The sequence below is a fragment of the Pristis pectinata genome, chromosome 11 (assembly GCF_009764475.1).
Source record: "Pristis pectinata isolate sPriPec2 chromosome 11, sPriPec2.1.pri, whole genome shotgun sequence".
In the NCBI taxonomy this organism is placed as follows: Eukaryota; Metazoa; Chordata; class Chondrichthyes; order Rhinopristiformes; family Pristidae; genus Pristis; species Pristis pectinata.
The window spans coordinates 14,062,115-14,076,791 of NC_067415.1; the positions used below are offsets into that span (position 1 = coordinate 14,062,115).

A 14,677-nucleotide genomic window follows, 5' to 3' on the forward strand; every position below is an offset into this window, starting at 1 on the left:
AATCCAGACTATTCCTTGCCATTGCACCAAACATGATTCTAAGGGCACACTTACTCTTTTCAGATGTATGGGTCATATTGAGCCTCAGGCCTCACTCTCCTGAACTGGACCAAACTTCAAGTGGTGACTCTGGCTCAGGTACTAGATCCTGAGGTACCACAACCTGGACTTACCTTCATGATGTTTTGCTGCTATTGAAGGACATTTGAACTACTTCTAAATGTGTCTGATAATCAGAGACATTAAAAAATAGCTGAAAAGATTTAAACATAGAAATTAATTACAAAAATTAAGATTGAATAAAGTAAAGCAAAACACTTACCTGCACTTTGGAGACACAAAAAATTCTGCAGATGCTGGAATCTGGAGCAATACACAAAAAGTGCTGGAGGAACTCAGCAGGTCAGGCGGCATCCATGGAGCGGAATGAACAGTCGACGTTTTGGGCCGAGACCCTTCATCAGGTCTGGAAAGGAAGAGGGCAGAAGCCAGAACAAGAAGGTGGGGGGAGGGGGAGGAGCACCCGCAGGCAGGTGATAGGTGATAAGATAAGATATTTATTTACTAGTCACATATACATCGAAACACACAGTGAAATACATCTTCTTGCATTACTGAGAATGTGCTGGGGGTAGCCCGCAAGTGTCGCCATGCTTACGGTGCCAACATAGCGTGCCCACAACTTCCTAACCTGTACGTCTTAGGAATGTGCAAGGAAACTGGAGCACCCGGAGGAAACCCAGGCAGACACGGGGAGAACATACAGACTCCTTACAGACAGTGGCGGGAACTGAATCCAGGTCGCTGGCGCTGTAATAGTGTTACACTAATCGCTACACTGGCAAGTCCAGGTGATAGGCGAGTCCAAGTGAGAGGAGGAAGGTAATGGGTGGGGAAGGGGGGGAAGATGTAATAAGTTGAGAGGTGATAGGTAGAAGAGACCAAGGGCTGAAGAGGAAGGAATCTGGTAGGAGAGGGCAGTGGACCATGGAATAAAGGATGGGGGAGGGGAGGGGAGGAGAGGAGATGGGCAGGTCATCTAGGCGAGGGAAGGGAGCCACAGGAATAAGGGAAGACAAAGGAGTTGGGGGGGGGGGAAGAAGCAAAAGAATGGGTGGGGTTACCGGAAGTTAGAGAAATCAATGTTGAGGCCATCAGGTGGGAGACTCCCAAGGCAGAATATGAGGTATTGTTCCTCCAACCTATGTTTGGCCTTGGAGTGGCAGTAGAGGAGGCCATGGATAGACATGTCAGTATGGGAGTGGGATGTTGGCATCCACCACAATGAATGAAGTTGCACCACATATGCCTCTGCATCCAGCCTCTCAGCACGGCTGAGCTCCACACCTGGTCTTACTGTTGAGTTCATTAGCAGAGTAGGAGGTCTGATGCACCAGGAACTGACCTCCAGCATGTTCCTGACATCTGGGATGCAATGTGCAGGTATAGAAGTCAAACCTGGACACTGAAGCCAACTGTTCTCCACAGGACTGCTGGCTGAAAATCAGCGCGATACAGCCTATTCAACTGCATATCATTATGAACATTACATAAAATAACTAATGTTAATATATTACCTTCCCTATTCTTCAGGCTGAAAATCTCCAGTTAAATGAATGAGGTCTCTGACCTCACCTATCATAAGGTCTGAGTGGTGATTTCTCTGCGTGATGCTGGAAGATCCCTGCAAGTCTGGGCTCCACTGTTGGATTCACATTAACATCAAAGTGGAGAGGGTTGACAGATGTGGTAGCATCTGTCGTCCAGTAAACTCCCAACTCATAGTGGATACGCATAAGTCCAGGACGTATTTCTGTGTGAATGGCTGAATACCAATGGTTTGTTCAGACCTGCTAGCCATTTTTTTGGCTTTATGAGATATATTCTAACTTCCCCAGTGAAAGATTTATTCAAGCAAGTAGTGCTGATATGTCCCATTCCACAAAGACTGGAAAATAATTCTGTGTAAACCGATTAAATGAAGCATTTTGGCAAGGGTACTTCATAGCATCTCCACCTGGAATCTCTTAATCATCTAGATCAATGTGATTACTTTGGAATAGAACAAGGCCAATGAAACATCTGCTGTGAAAATGTAATTTTAATTTCGTATGCTTTGATATAAAATTATTTTCATATCTATATTGCACAGAAAAGTAAAGTACGATAGATGCTTACACTGTTACTCAAGAAACATTAACTCAATGAAATTCAGCTCCATTATTTTTTATCTGGGATCACTCATGTAGTAAACAATTCCTGAGGAAATACAGCACATGTCATTAAGGAACATCAGTTCTGTGAAGTTCTTGTTCAATAATCAATTCGAATCCTTTCAAAACAGAGTAATCCTTCCCTTTGGAAGCATTAATTACCACAAAGAACTTAAACCTAAAGGGTGAACACAGTCTTGTACTGTTTGAAAATATTGAATGCAATATGTTATAACAAATTTTACATCTGCATTGTGGAAATATTAATTTCTACATGGTATTCTTGAGTTTTCACAGAATTAAGTGAAAGTGATTTTTAATTTGATATCAATGCAAGATTAGAGAGGCTTTTGATCAATCTTAACTTGTGAATTTGGAAAAATACTGATGTGCTCAATTCTATTGTCCTTTCAAGGCCTTGGAGAGCATGCAGAGAAGAATTGTTCAAAAGTTAGAAGGGATGAGGGACTTATGAGGAACAACAGGAAAGACTGAAATTGTTTCCTTTGGAAGGTTAAGAGGAAATTTAAAAGTAGTCTACTTCATGAGAGGATTTGACAGATAAAGTAAAATTGTTTCCACTGACGTAAAGACCAATTCAGCAGGTGACTGATTTATGATTGCAAGTGGACATGAGATTTTTTTAATGCAGTGAGATGTTAAGCCAGCTACAAGGATTAACATTACCAAAGATTTCCTGCAGATATCCAAAAAACAGTTAGCAAATGGTATTTAATACTTAAATATCTCATTTATAACTGATAAAATTATATGTCCTAATTTAGTTATATTCATTGTTTTACACAATTTGACCATGGTTACATGTCTTTAGATTTAGCTCAGTGAGAATTGATTTCCAGTTATTTGTCATCTGCATTCTCCCTTTGTCATGTATTAAAGAATTGAATTCATCTTGTTGAGTGATAGCAAAGGAATCAAAATGCCACGAAAACATTGGAAGGGTGATTCCGTGACAGAGTTCCAAATTGGAAATGTGCACTTGAGCACAGCATGATTGGAATAATTGGATGAATTCTCAGAACAGTACTCTCTGTGGGTGATGATCTCCACAGGGACTGCAGTATGGTTAAAGGTATTGGGTTACAAAAGCTTTTTGTCATTGATTACATCTACCTTATCATCATTTAAGCAGCACATCTAATCACTACTTGAGCATATTTTTAGTATTGGCACTGATTATTTTAACTTATGATTTATTCCAGGCAAAGCCATTGTTTTTCAGACAAGATACTCAGTTTCAATTTTTATCTCAACCCCAGTTTCTTCATTTTAATGACTCTGTACTCTTAGGCACACTTTTCAAAATTCCTCTTGGTCAGTACAGCTTGCTCAAACATTTAGTAAAATTAAAATGTGGGATTTATTGCATTAGAAATTAAACAGGATTTGTAAGTGGATTGAGGAAGGCAATGGAAAAGTTGTATATGACAGCCCTTTTATGACAGTAAAGATGATTGTGCAACTTCATTGTCAATCAAACAGACTTCATTGCTGTGACTGATTGAGATTGAAATAAAGCACCCAATGTACATAGAACCATCCTCTGCGCACTGCACTTCACTGGTAAAATTGCTCTGATTTTACAGGGAGAAGTTACTGTAGTTTCTTTCACAACTTCTGCATTCTCCTTTCTTTAAATAGACTATCTTTCTGAAGACATTCACTTTGTTTACTGTGTGATCGGCTGTTTGATATGAGTCCAAATGTATACTCTCCCCCAACTATAGCTGATTGACTGACAGTATTGTCAACAGACACTGTTGTAGAAGTAAAAAAGATAAAGTGCTGGAAATAAACTGGAACCAAAGCTGGGTTCACAATGTGGGTAGAACTGGCTCAGTTATGATGAAGTGTATTTTCTCTATACTTTATGTGATTTCCAGAGTGTGTAGTTTCTGTATCTTTTTATAACACAGTGTTAGTTCAGTGTAGCGAAGGGTCAATAATAGGCTATGAGTGAGCAATTAGTTGTGAACACAGCCCAGTCTATCATGAAAACCAGCCTCCCCTCCATTGACTTCGTCTACTCTTCCTGTTGCCTCGGGGAAGCAGCCAACATAATCAAAGACCCCACCCACCCATCCCAGATGTTTTCTCTTCTTCCCCCCCTTCTGTAGGGCAGAAGATACATAAGCTTGAAAACATGCACCACCAGGCTCAAGGACAGCTTCTATCCCTCTGTTATAAGATTCTTGAATGGACCTCTTGCACAATAAAGATGAACTCTTGATCCCTCAGTCTACATCATCATGGCCCTTGCACTTTATTTGTCTACCTGCACTGCAGTTTCTCTGTAACTGCCACACTCTATTCTGCATTCTGTTGACATATGAGACTGCAGATGCTGGAATCTGGAGCAACACAAAAGGCACTGAAGAAACTCAGTGGATCAGGCAGCATCGATGGAGGGAAATGGACAGATGACATTTTAGGTCAAGATCCTTTATCTGGACCCAGTCGACTGTCCATTTCCCTCCATAGATGCTGCCTGAACTGCTGAATTCCTCTAGTGCCTTTGTGTTGCTCTGCATTCTGTTATTGTTTTTCCTTTTGTACTACCTCATTGTATTTATGTTTGGAAAGATCTGTCTGGATGGCGTGCAAAACAAAGCTTATCACCGTATCTTGGTACATGTGACAATAATAAACCAATTATCAATGCCTTGGAGATCCTACCTGACCCATTAAGTATTTCTACCATTTTACGTTGGGGGTACGCTTAAGGTTGGTCTCATAGCAAACAATTTGCCCAGTAAACAGAATCCATTTAGAGAAGAAAGGAAATGGAACTTTTCCCAATATAATTGTGCTATTTCCCAGCAAATTGCAGTGAGTTTTGTGCTGTATAATTACATACAAATTGTGTGCAAGGCAATATGGCCACCAGGCTTGATTGACAAGGGGATTACCCAATCATCTCCACTCTGGTTGGTAGTAGCAATGTCACTATACTTGCATACCCTTTTATTAAGGAGTTCTGCAGATAAGAGGTACTGGGGAAGTCCTTGTATCTATAACTTTATTTCACAAGTGCATGAGGACACCAAACATTATTGTGTAAGTACCTTTACTGACTCCTGTGAGTGTTCAATCGTTCTGTTGTGTTTTTGTTTATTTCTTCTGTTTATTTATTGTACTTTTTTTCCAGAGCTGAAGCATGAGATTCATGTTTGGAGGCTCACTGCTCAGCGCATTAACCCTGCCAGTCGTGAAGAGACTGCAGTAAAATGTCTGCTAATGCAGAAGGTTCTCACCCTGGAGAACGTGCTTGGGAAAAAGCTTAGGACCTTTCAAAGGTTTGTTTTTTTTCCCCTTTGTGTTAAGCTTCATTGGCTGGGATAGGGAATGGCAATGAAATTGTAGTCTATGTAAAGCTTGATCAGTTATTTGCAGAGAAGGCTCCCGCTGGGATTCTTTCCAGCTCTAGTAAGACCATCAATTCTGAGTGACTTTTAGGATGGTTTACTGATTTGCATTTAAATACAAATGATTTATGCTCCATATCCGATCTCATCACTTCAGCTTCCACTGCAATCCCCCCAGCGTCTGTTAACCAAGCCATGTTTCACACTGATTTAATTCTCACTGTCTCACGAATGCGTAGCAAGGAGAAAGTAGAGTTGGAACCTGCCAGCTGCCCCTGCTTCTGAAACCAGTTAGCTTCGAGGATCTGTTTATTGAATCTGCCTGGAAATAATGTCAGCTTGATAAATTTGGTTTGATGGCCCTAAACATTCACATCCTCTGGAGCACTGAGGTGGTAGCCCACAGTATTTCTAAGTCTCACTGCAACAACATATCAAGCTTTTGTTATTACCACTTCTGAAGGGGCATGAGTGAATCAAATGGGTTTTTACAATGACTCACAGAAACAGGTTTGGAATTCATGGCACAGAAGGAAGCAGTTCATCCTATCATAGAGTCAAAACAGCACAGAAGGAGGTTGCTCGGCTGATCAATTGTGCAGCAATACCATCAGTCCCATTTCCCTTCAAGTACCTGTCTCATGTTCTTTTGATATCAATCATTGTCTCTGCTTCCAGAACTCTTGAGGCAGCAAGTTCCTTATCATTACCATTCACTTTGTAAAATGTTCTTCCTCACCCTGTATCTCTTGGCTAAAACTTTATATCTGCGACTTCTTGCCCCTACACCATCATCTCCAACCTCACCAAAAATGGAGCTGTTTTGGTTACTTCAAGAACTTCAATAGCTCAGTTGACAGATTCCCAGTAATCATTCCTGGTATCAGGTTTTTAGACATTTTTCATTCTATTAACTGAATATAATTAATAAACTGCTATGGCTCTCACATTTCCCAGTTATTAGTCTGTGTCTCCAGATTGTTAGTCCCATAAGATAACTACTATGTTACTGTACCTACTTAGTAATTAGTTAGAATGTTTGGTATAGAATTCATGGGTAGACTTTGATTATATCTAGGGATACCAGATGAGAATATGTGGATAGAGTTTAACATTTTCAGGAATATTACCTGGGGAATCTTTGGATAGAGTTTGACTGTTTTAGGAATATTAGATGAAGAATATTTCCAGGGAGATTAGATGGGGATCCTTGGATAAGGTTTAATGTTTCAAGGAATATAAATGGGAATTCTTTAGAGCAAGGCTGGATGTATTCAGGAATATTAACTAGCTATCCTTGTTGACATTTTTAGGAATATGGTTATGGAGGTCTTAGATAGAGGTTGTCTTTGACTTGATTTGATCTGAATGAATTAGTTCAACATCTGGACACATTGATTTTCTTTCAGAGAAATTTCACAAGAAGATAAAAACTGGGAAACAAACATACAGGAACTGCAGAAAACGGTAAAGAAGGTTTTATCATTACCTCTTACAACTAATTTAAATCATTGCTTTCTTTCTCATGGATTAGAATGCTACAACTTGATCTGAGAAGAACTATTCTTTCACTCTTTGTTCGAGTGACTCCTGTGAAAGGCTTAAGATTATAGAAAGTATTTATTAATTCACAGGATGTGGATGTCCCTGGTACGGTCAGCATTTATTGTCCATCCATAGTTGTCCCTTGAAATGGATGACTTGTGGGTTATTTCACAGTCAGTCACGTTGCAGGGTCTGGAGTCAGACAATTAAGAATGGGAAGTTTCCTTTCCCAAAAGAACTTAGTGAACCAATTGAGTTTTCAAAAAAAATTGTTACTATCATTTTATTCCATATTTATTTAATTATTTGAATTTAATATCTCCACGTGATGTGATGGGATTCAAAGTTATGTGTTCAGATTATTATTCCAGGTCTCTAGATTATTAGTCCAGTAACATAACTGATATTTTACTGTTTCCTAAATGTACTACACGGTGATTATCATTCCTTGTTTGTGAACATATAAATGTAATAAACAACAAAGTTTTTTGTGGATTAGAAAGAACTATTTGCTCCTTTTGAGGTTTGAGACAGTGAATATATATCATTCTTTCTCCCTTAGGCATTTATCCTGATTGCATTATGAAGGGTCCTGCACCTTTTTTGTTAATTATCTTTTTTTCTATTCATTTTATCCTTGGTGATTCTCTGCCTTGTGGACATTTGTCCTTAAGTTTCTTAAGGAACAAAATATGTTGTGCCAGAGTGCCTATAATTTGTGTGTTGTCTAATCTCTGTGAATCTCCCAATCTCCCTCAGTCTTTCTCTCCACATGCAATCCTCAAGACTTTGAACTCTAAACTCAGCATCAGTGAATTCCTACTCCAGGATTTCCCCTAGTCTTCTCTTTTATACCGTTGGACATTAATAGTAATAGTAGTTTCTTGTTGTTTCATCTTGAAGGGATCATTTCATCCATCAGAAGGCAATCATTTATATAGCATCCATTAAAATGGTGGTGGAAAAATCTAGGTCCAGGACCTTACTGAGCACATAAGAAACTAGTTCTTCTAATATGTCACTGATTGCATTTAAATTTCCCAGACTCTAACAAAAATAGAAAAGAGCTTTTGGGGCTATCATTGTGTTTTAAAAGAGCTAACCAGTTTATTTCTCCTCTTTCCCTGGGCCTTGTAAATATTTCCATAGAACCATAGAACAATACAGCACAATACAGGCCCTTCGGTCCACCATGTTGTGCTGACCTTCAAACCACACCTAAGACTATCTAACCCCTTCCTCCCACATATCCCTTTATCTTAAATTCCTCCATATGCTTATCTAACAATCTCTTGAACTTGACCAATGTTTCAGCCTCCACCACCACCCCAGGCAGCACATTCCATGCAGCAACCACCCTCTGGGTGAAAAACCTCCCTCTGACGTCTCCCTTGAACTTCCCACCCATTACCTTAAAACTATGCCCTACCAATCATTCCCTTGGGGAAACTTGGTAAGACTGTTGTGTTGGAAAATAACTGGGCTACTGGGTGGATAGATCATTGTTTACTCTGAGGGCATGAAAGTGCAATTGATGGTTTGGAACTCTCCTTTCCCAAGAGCCAGGGTTTCTGTGACCTGGGGAACAAATCCAGCTGGACAGCACTAAACTTGGCAAGGGGGTTAAAGGAGGAGACATTCAGCCTCATCATGATCTTTAAATAGTCCATTTTGGACCAAATTGAAAGGCAGGGGATATTGCAGTCAAGTTACAGATGGATGAGAGACTTTTAATATTTTCTTATCCCATTGAACTCCCAAAACTCCCCTGCTGTTAGGCGATCGAATTACCGCAAGGTAAGAAAAATATAAAAACTGGTTGCCATCTTTTTTTTAACCACAGATGTTACTCATTCTATCAAACACAAAATTAACTTCGGGGAGCATCGAACACGAGTTAGCGCTCCAAGAAACAAACGCAGGGTTAATTCTAAAGTACAGCCAGGATAATACTATTTTTATTCATTTGTGTCAGCTAATGTTGCTGTATAACCACTGGAGATCAGGAAGTTTAGAAGTAATGGGATTGGTTGGGCACTAAAAAGTGTTTGTAACATGAAGAGATTTCCTGCAAAGAAAATCTTTTTAATAGTTGTAAGGCAAGAAACATCACAGAATTCTCCATAAGATGGGGGCAAATGCCTGCTCTGAGTTTTGGGTTACCATTTAAAAAAAATCAGTATTAAAATGATCGAAGATTAATTTTCAGTCTTTCAGAAGAATGTGGAGAATTACTGATTAGCAGATGGATCTGTTCCTGGATGATACTCCTGTCTTACCACCTGTGCACAGAGACTGAGATCTTATGATGTGTTTTGATTTTTTTTCTTTTCTGTCCCATTGAATTTATAAAGTTAGCTGCAATTTTTTCAGCAAGTTTTTTTTATTATTGATTATATTTTTGCAGCACAGGATAATGGACAAGACCCTACTGGTGAAATGCTCAAGTGTTTTGGGATTTGTTATCCTTATGTTCTTTCTCAACTCATTTGTCTCCAACATCCATCTCGATCTTGGTAAGTGAGACTTATTAGTAACGGTGGGGTGGTTGGATCTGTATGGAATCTCTCACAGATGCAGCCTTTAGTATGCACTTCCCTTCTTTTTCCAACTCACTAGAGTGATCTTCACTGGTTTCTGCCTTTTTCCTCATCTCCTCGGTTAGCATGTTTTCCTGGCTATGTCATTGACAGGAGTTCTGCATTCTTTCTTCCTTTGCTCTTGCTTTACTTCCAGCTCTTCTGTTTGTCCAATAATTGCATTGGCTCTTCTTCTGGTTTCCATTCCAGGGAAGTCCAGTACTAGTAGACTGCAGTGTACTGTCAACTCTTTCTGTTTAGTTCTTTGCTCTACATCCGTATATTCCATTTGCTAAATTTGCTGTGACATGCAACGATGAGCCATTGGAAGGAAGCATTTGGTCAAAGAAGGGGCTGCAAGTCATTAGAGATGATTGTGCTTCCTTCAAATGCAAACCCTTATCTTACTGACTTCTCCAAGGCATCTTCCCAGTTTTAACTGTTCTTTTAACTTTTTAAGAAGTATTATATTGAAGCTACTTTAACTGCTTTTCATCTTTTGCATCTTTTCAAATGATGATAGCAGGGCTGAAAATCTACTGGTGCTGGTAGTTATCTGCCTTCTTGCAATCTTGTCAGCAGCTGCTGGTATTGGCCTCAATCACATTAATGGACATAGGTGGAGGTCATCACACTTAAATATGCCTGCTGCACTTGAAGTGCATCTCAGCTCCTTGAAGTAGGTAGATGGGCTGTACCTCTTTAAAAAGAAATACCAAGGACATCCCTGGCTCTTTATAAAAAGGCTGACCATTGCCTTTGGAACTCAGTCTTTTTTTGGAGGTCGAGTCCAAGGCCTCAACATTCATTGTTCACTGATCTAACCACCTAGTATGCATTGCAGGAAATCCTGGCTAGGGAACCTCTCTGCCCACTTCCTTTGACTTGATTTTCACCAAGGTAGAGGGAAAAGGGGGCCACAGAGTTGCTAATGTGAATCTTGCCTCTACTGTGTCAATGTGTATCTCAGCATTTTCATCAAGTGAGGTAAGACATACGTATCTGTTTGTGCAGAGACTCTAATACATTGTAAGTTGGGTGAGAGATTTTGGGCCCTCTAGAATGTCCAGTGAACGTTTCTCTCAGGAACAACAGTTTCAGATCTTGCATCCTGCTTGCTTAGATTAGAGGCAATGAGCGAGAGTTGTTGTTACCTACTGGAGCTTTCTGGAGTATAGGAACTGTTTACAACCGCAGCTAGTCCTTGACACCCAGAGCCAGCAGTCATCATTATAGAGCAAGCATACACTTATAGCTGGATTACTACTCCTTGATTCTAGGTACAGGGTCCAATTGTGTGATTTGACTCCACTGGGGGAAAACCAGGGCTGTGCTAATGACCTGGATCTGAAATACAGTCAAATTAGGTTCATTTTACCTCTTTTAACTCCTGAGTAGAAAGCTGATGAGGTGAGTTGCTAATTCATTGCAAAATAGACCATAGCTCAGGGTTTTATACAGGAAGGAAGAGACATCAACTGTGGAGCAAAAATAAACTGCTGGAAGTATTCAGCAGTCAAACAGCATCTGTGGAGGCAAAGAGATGGTCGACGTTTTGGGTCAAGACCCTGCATCAGGACTGAGAGTGTAGAGGGAAGATAACCATTATACTGAGGGGAGGGATGAAACAGAGGCTGATAAGTGATAAGTAGAACCAGATTGGGGGAAGATTGTGTTGGGGAGGGGCAGGGGAATGCTGGGAAGATGGACCCAGGAAGGGGAGGGAAGAGTTTTGAGGCAGTCACAGAGAGAGTGGTCCCTGCGGAAAGCAGAAAGGGGGAAGATGAGGCTGGTGGTGGGATCCCACTGGAACTAGTGGAAGCGGCGAAGAATGTTATGCTGGATGCAAAGGATAGTGGGGTGAAAGGTGAGAACTGAGGGAGCTCTATTTCTGTCCTGTCTGGGGATAGATGGGTTGAGAGAGATGTGCGGGAAATGGAAGAGGTGCGTGTGAGGGGTCTACCAGCTGTGGCAGAGGGGAAGTCACGTTTCCTGTAAAAGGGCAACAGTTCAGAGGTTCCAGAGTAGAAAGGACCTTCTCTTCCTTTCCTGGATCTCTCTTTCTCCATTTTAGAAGGCCAACTATCCACTGATATCTATGATATACCTATGGACTCCCACAGCTACCTCAATAAGACCTCCTCTCACCTTGTCTCCTGCAAGGTTGTCGAACCATCAACTTTCCATTTGCCTCCATAGATGTTGCTTGACCCACTGAATTCTCCCAGCAGTTTAGTTTTTGCTCCAGATTCCAGCAGCTGGAGTCACTTGTGTCTCCACGTCAACATTCGTTCCAGAATGAATAGGATCAATTTAAAAGAAATGTTGCACTCTGCATAAATCTGCTGCTGATTCATACTGTAACTTTTATGACTAGGAGCAAAGTAATGATTTGCAAACCGATAGACTTCTACACTGACTTAATGTACTTTTTCCAGCCAAAGTTTCACATGTTCTTGTATATAAAAGTGACCTTACTCTGGCTTGAAAGATTGATTTGTTTGCAGTGCCATGCCTTATTGCTTCAGATCATCTTAAGTCTGTGAATATTACAATACTGTCAATGAAATCAACAAACATGCCCAAGAGGTGCTCCAGAATAATAACAGTCAATTCACAAAGGAAGTTATTCGTATATTAACAAAACTGACAAATCTGTATCCAATGTAATGCCAATTTATCAAAATCTTGTTGCTAGCCCCCAGCTAACATACATGTTATGGAGCTGAATCTGCTCCAGTTTTAGACTCACTACTTGTTTTACTAATTAGCCTACTCCCCAGCACACTTTCCTTTTACACTTGGCGGCTGAGCGTGAATGGGCCATGCAAAATTATGAACACATGCAAATAAACGTAAGCTGGCATTGTTGGCTAGGCCAGCATTTATTGTCCATCCCTAGTTGCCCTACAGAAGATGAGTTGCATCACACAAGAATTCACAAGAAAATAGGAGTTGGAGTAGGCCACCTGATCCCTCGAACCTGTCCTGCTCTTCAATATCTGATTTGCCCTGGCTTCATCTCCGCGCCCTTTCCTCATAGCCCTCAATTCTCTGATCTTTCAAAAATTTGTCTACTTTCTCTTTAAATACCCACTGATCTCGCCTCCACAATCCTCTGGGGTAGAGAATTCCAGAAATTCACCACCCTATTCAAGATTGAAGGACCAATGGTTCTACTATCTTTGTAGCTGCTTCCATTAAAACCCTCAGATCCAGGCCATCGGGACCTGGTGACTTGTCTGCCTTTGGTCAATTAGTTTTTCCAACACCCTGTCCCTTGTGTTAGCGAGTGTTACAAGTTTTTGCATATTGTTTGGAACTAGCACATCTGCAACCTTTGGGATATTTGCTGTGCCCGCCACAGTGAAAGGTGATGCACAGTACTGATTTAACTTATCTGTCATTTTCTTGTGTCCCTGGCTTTTACTAGAATGTTGCTATGGGTGAAGCACTTCAGTCATGTGTGGAGAGATTAGTCTGGTTGGAATTGTTCTCCTAAGAGTCAACAGGGTTAAGAGGAAGTTTATCTATGTAAAAGATGATAAGATAAGATATCTTTATTAGTCACATGTACATAGAAACACACAGTGAAATGCATCTTTTGTGTAGTGTTCTGGAGGCAGCCCGCAAGTGTCGCCATGTTTCCGGCACCAACATAGCATGCCCACAACTTCCTAACCCATACGTCTTTGGAATGTGGGAGGAAACCGGAGCACCTGGAGGAAACCCACGCAGACAGAGGGAGTACGGATATGAAGTAAAACTATTTTCATTGATCTGTTAATCAACGTTAAACACTTGCAATGCCTGAAAGATTAGTGGAAGGAGATTCAATGCTAACTTTCAAATGAAAAGGAATATACAGTATACTAAAAAAGGAAGGAAAATTGGCAGGTCAATGGAGCAGAAGGAAGGAACTAATTCAGAAAGTTGGCAACAGCATGATGGGCTGAATATTCTTCTCTGCTATATGATTGTATGATTATTTTCTGCATTCACCAGATGTGGGCTTTGGTGGTAATGTCAACATTCTAGCATTTAAGTCCTCCCTAATCTTCACATTGATGGCTCCAGAGTCACATATCAATCAGACAAGTTAAGGATAGCAACAAACAATCTGCTGAATGGAACTCAGGAGGTCGAGCAGCATCTGTGGCAGGAAAGGAATTGTCGAGGTTTCGGGCTGAGACCCTGCATGAGGACTGCATTCCTTTCCTCCTACAGATGGTACCTGACCTGCTGAGTTCCTCCAGCAGGTTGTTTGTTGCTCCAGATTCCAGCATCTGTAGTCTCTTGTGTCTTCAAGATAAGGGGATAGCAATTATTTCCTTGGAGGGCACCAGTGAATCAAGTAGGATTTTAATATCAAACCAGTAGTTTCAAACTTGAGATTTATTTAATTTCTTGAATTTAAATTCGACAATAGCTGTGATGGGATTTGAAATGTTGCAGGATAAGTGATCCATGCTTTTGGATAAGATAAGATAAGATATCTTTATTAGTCATAGGTACATCGAAACACACAGTGAAATGTATCTTTGCGTAGAGTGTTCTGAGGGCAGCCCGCAATTATTGCCATGCTTCCAGCGGCAATCTAGCATGCCCATAACTTCCTAACCCATATGTCTTTGGAATGTGGGAGGAAACTGGAGCACCCAGAGGAAACCGACACAGAAACGTGGAGGATGTACAAACACCTTACAGACACCGACGGGAATTGAACCCGGGTCACTGGCGCTGTAATAGCATTACGCTAACCGCTACACTACCGTGCCTGCCACCATCATATTGCTGTATCCATAAAATTCACTTCTTACATTGCCTTTAACAAAGAAGACTTCTGTTACTTGCTGACTGCAGCACATTGGTGGATTTAGAGCACAAGCCCCAGAAACCCTGAAACAGTCAGTTGCACAATGTTGCCATGCCTACAAGAAGTGGTGTCTCACTT

The 14,677-nt window shown here is 40.7% G+C and overlaps 1 protein-coding gene across 1 annotated transcript in view; it reads left to right on the forward strand.

Annotated features, from left to right (window-relative positions):
- The window catches only part of oca2 (oculocutaneous albinism II), a 328,581-nt gene that overhangs the window by 204,794 nt on the left and 109,110 nt on the right, over positions 1–14,677 (forward strand). The window contains exons 16-18 of the mRNA XM_052026515.1: positions 5,383–5,530; positions 7,009–7,066; positions 9,552–9,660. Coding sequence (XP_051882475.1) covers positions 5,383–5,530; positions 7,009–7,066; positions 9,552–9,660 — 315 coding nt within the window. The remainder of the gene's footprint in view (positions 1–5,382; positions 5,531–7,008; positions 7,067–9,551; positions 9,661–14,677) is intronic.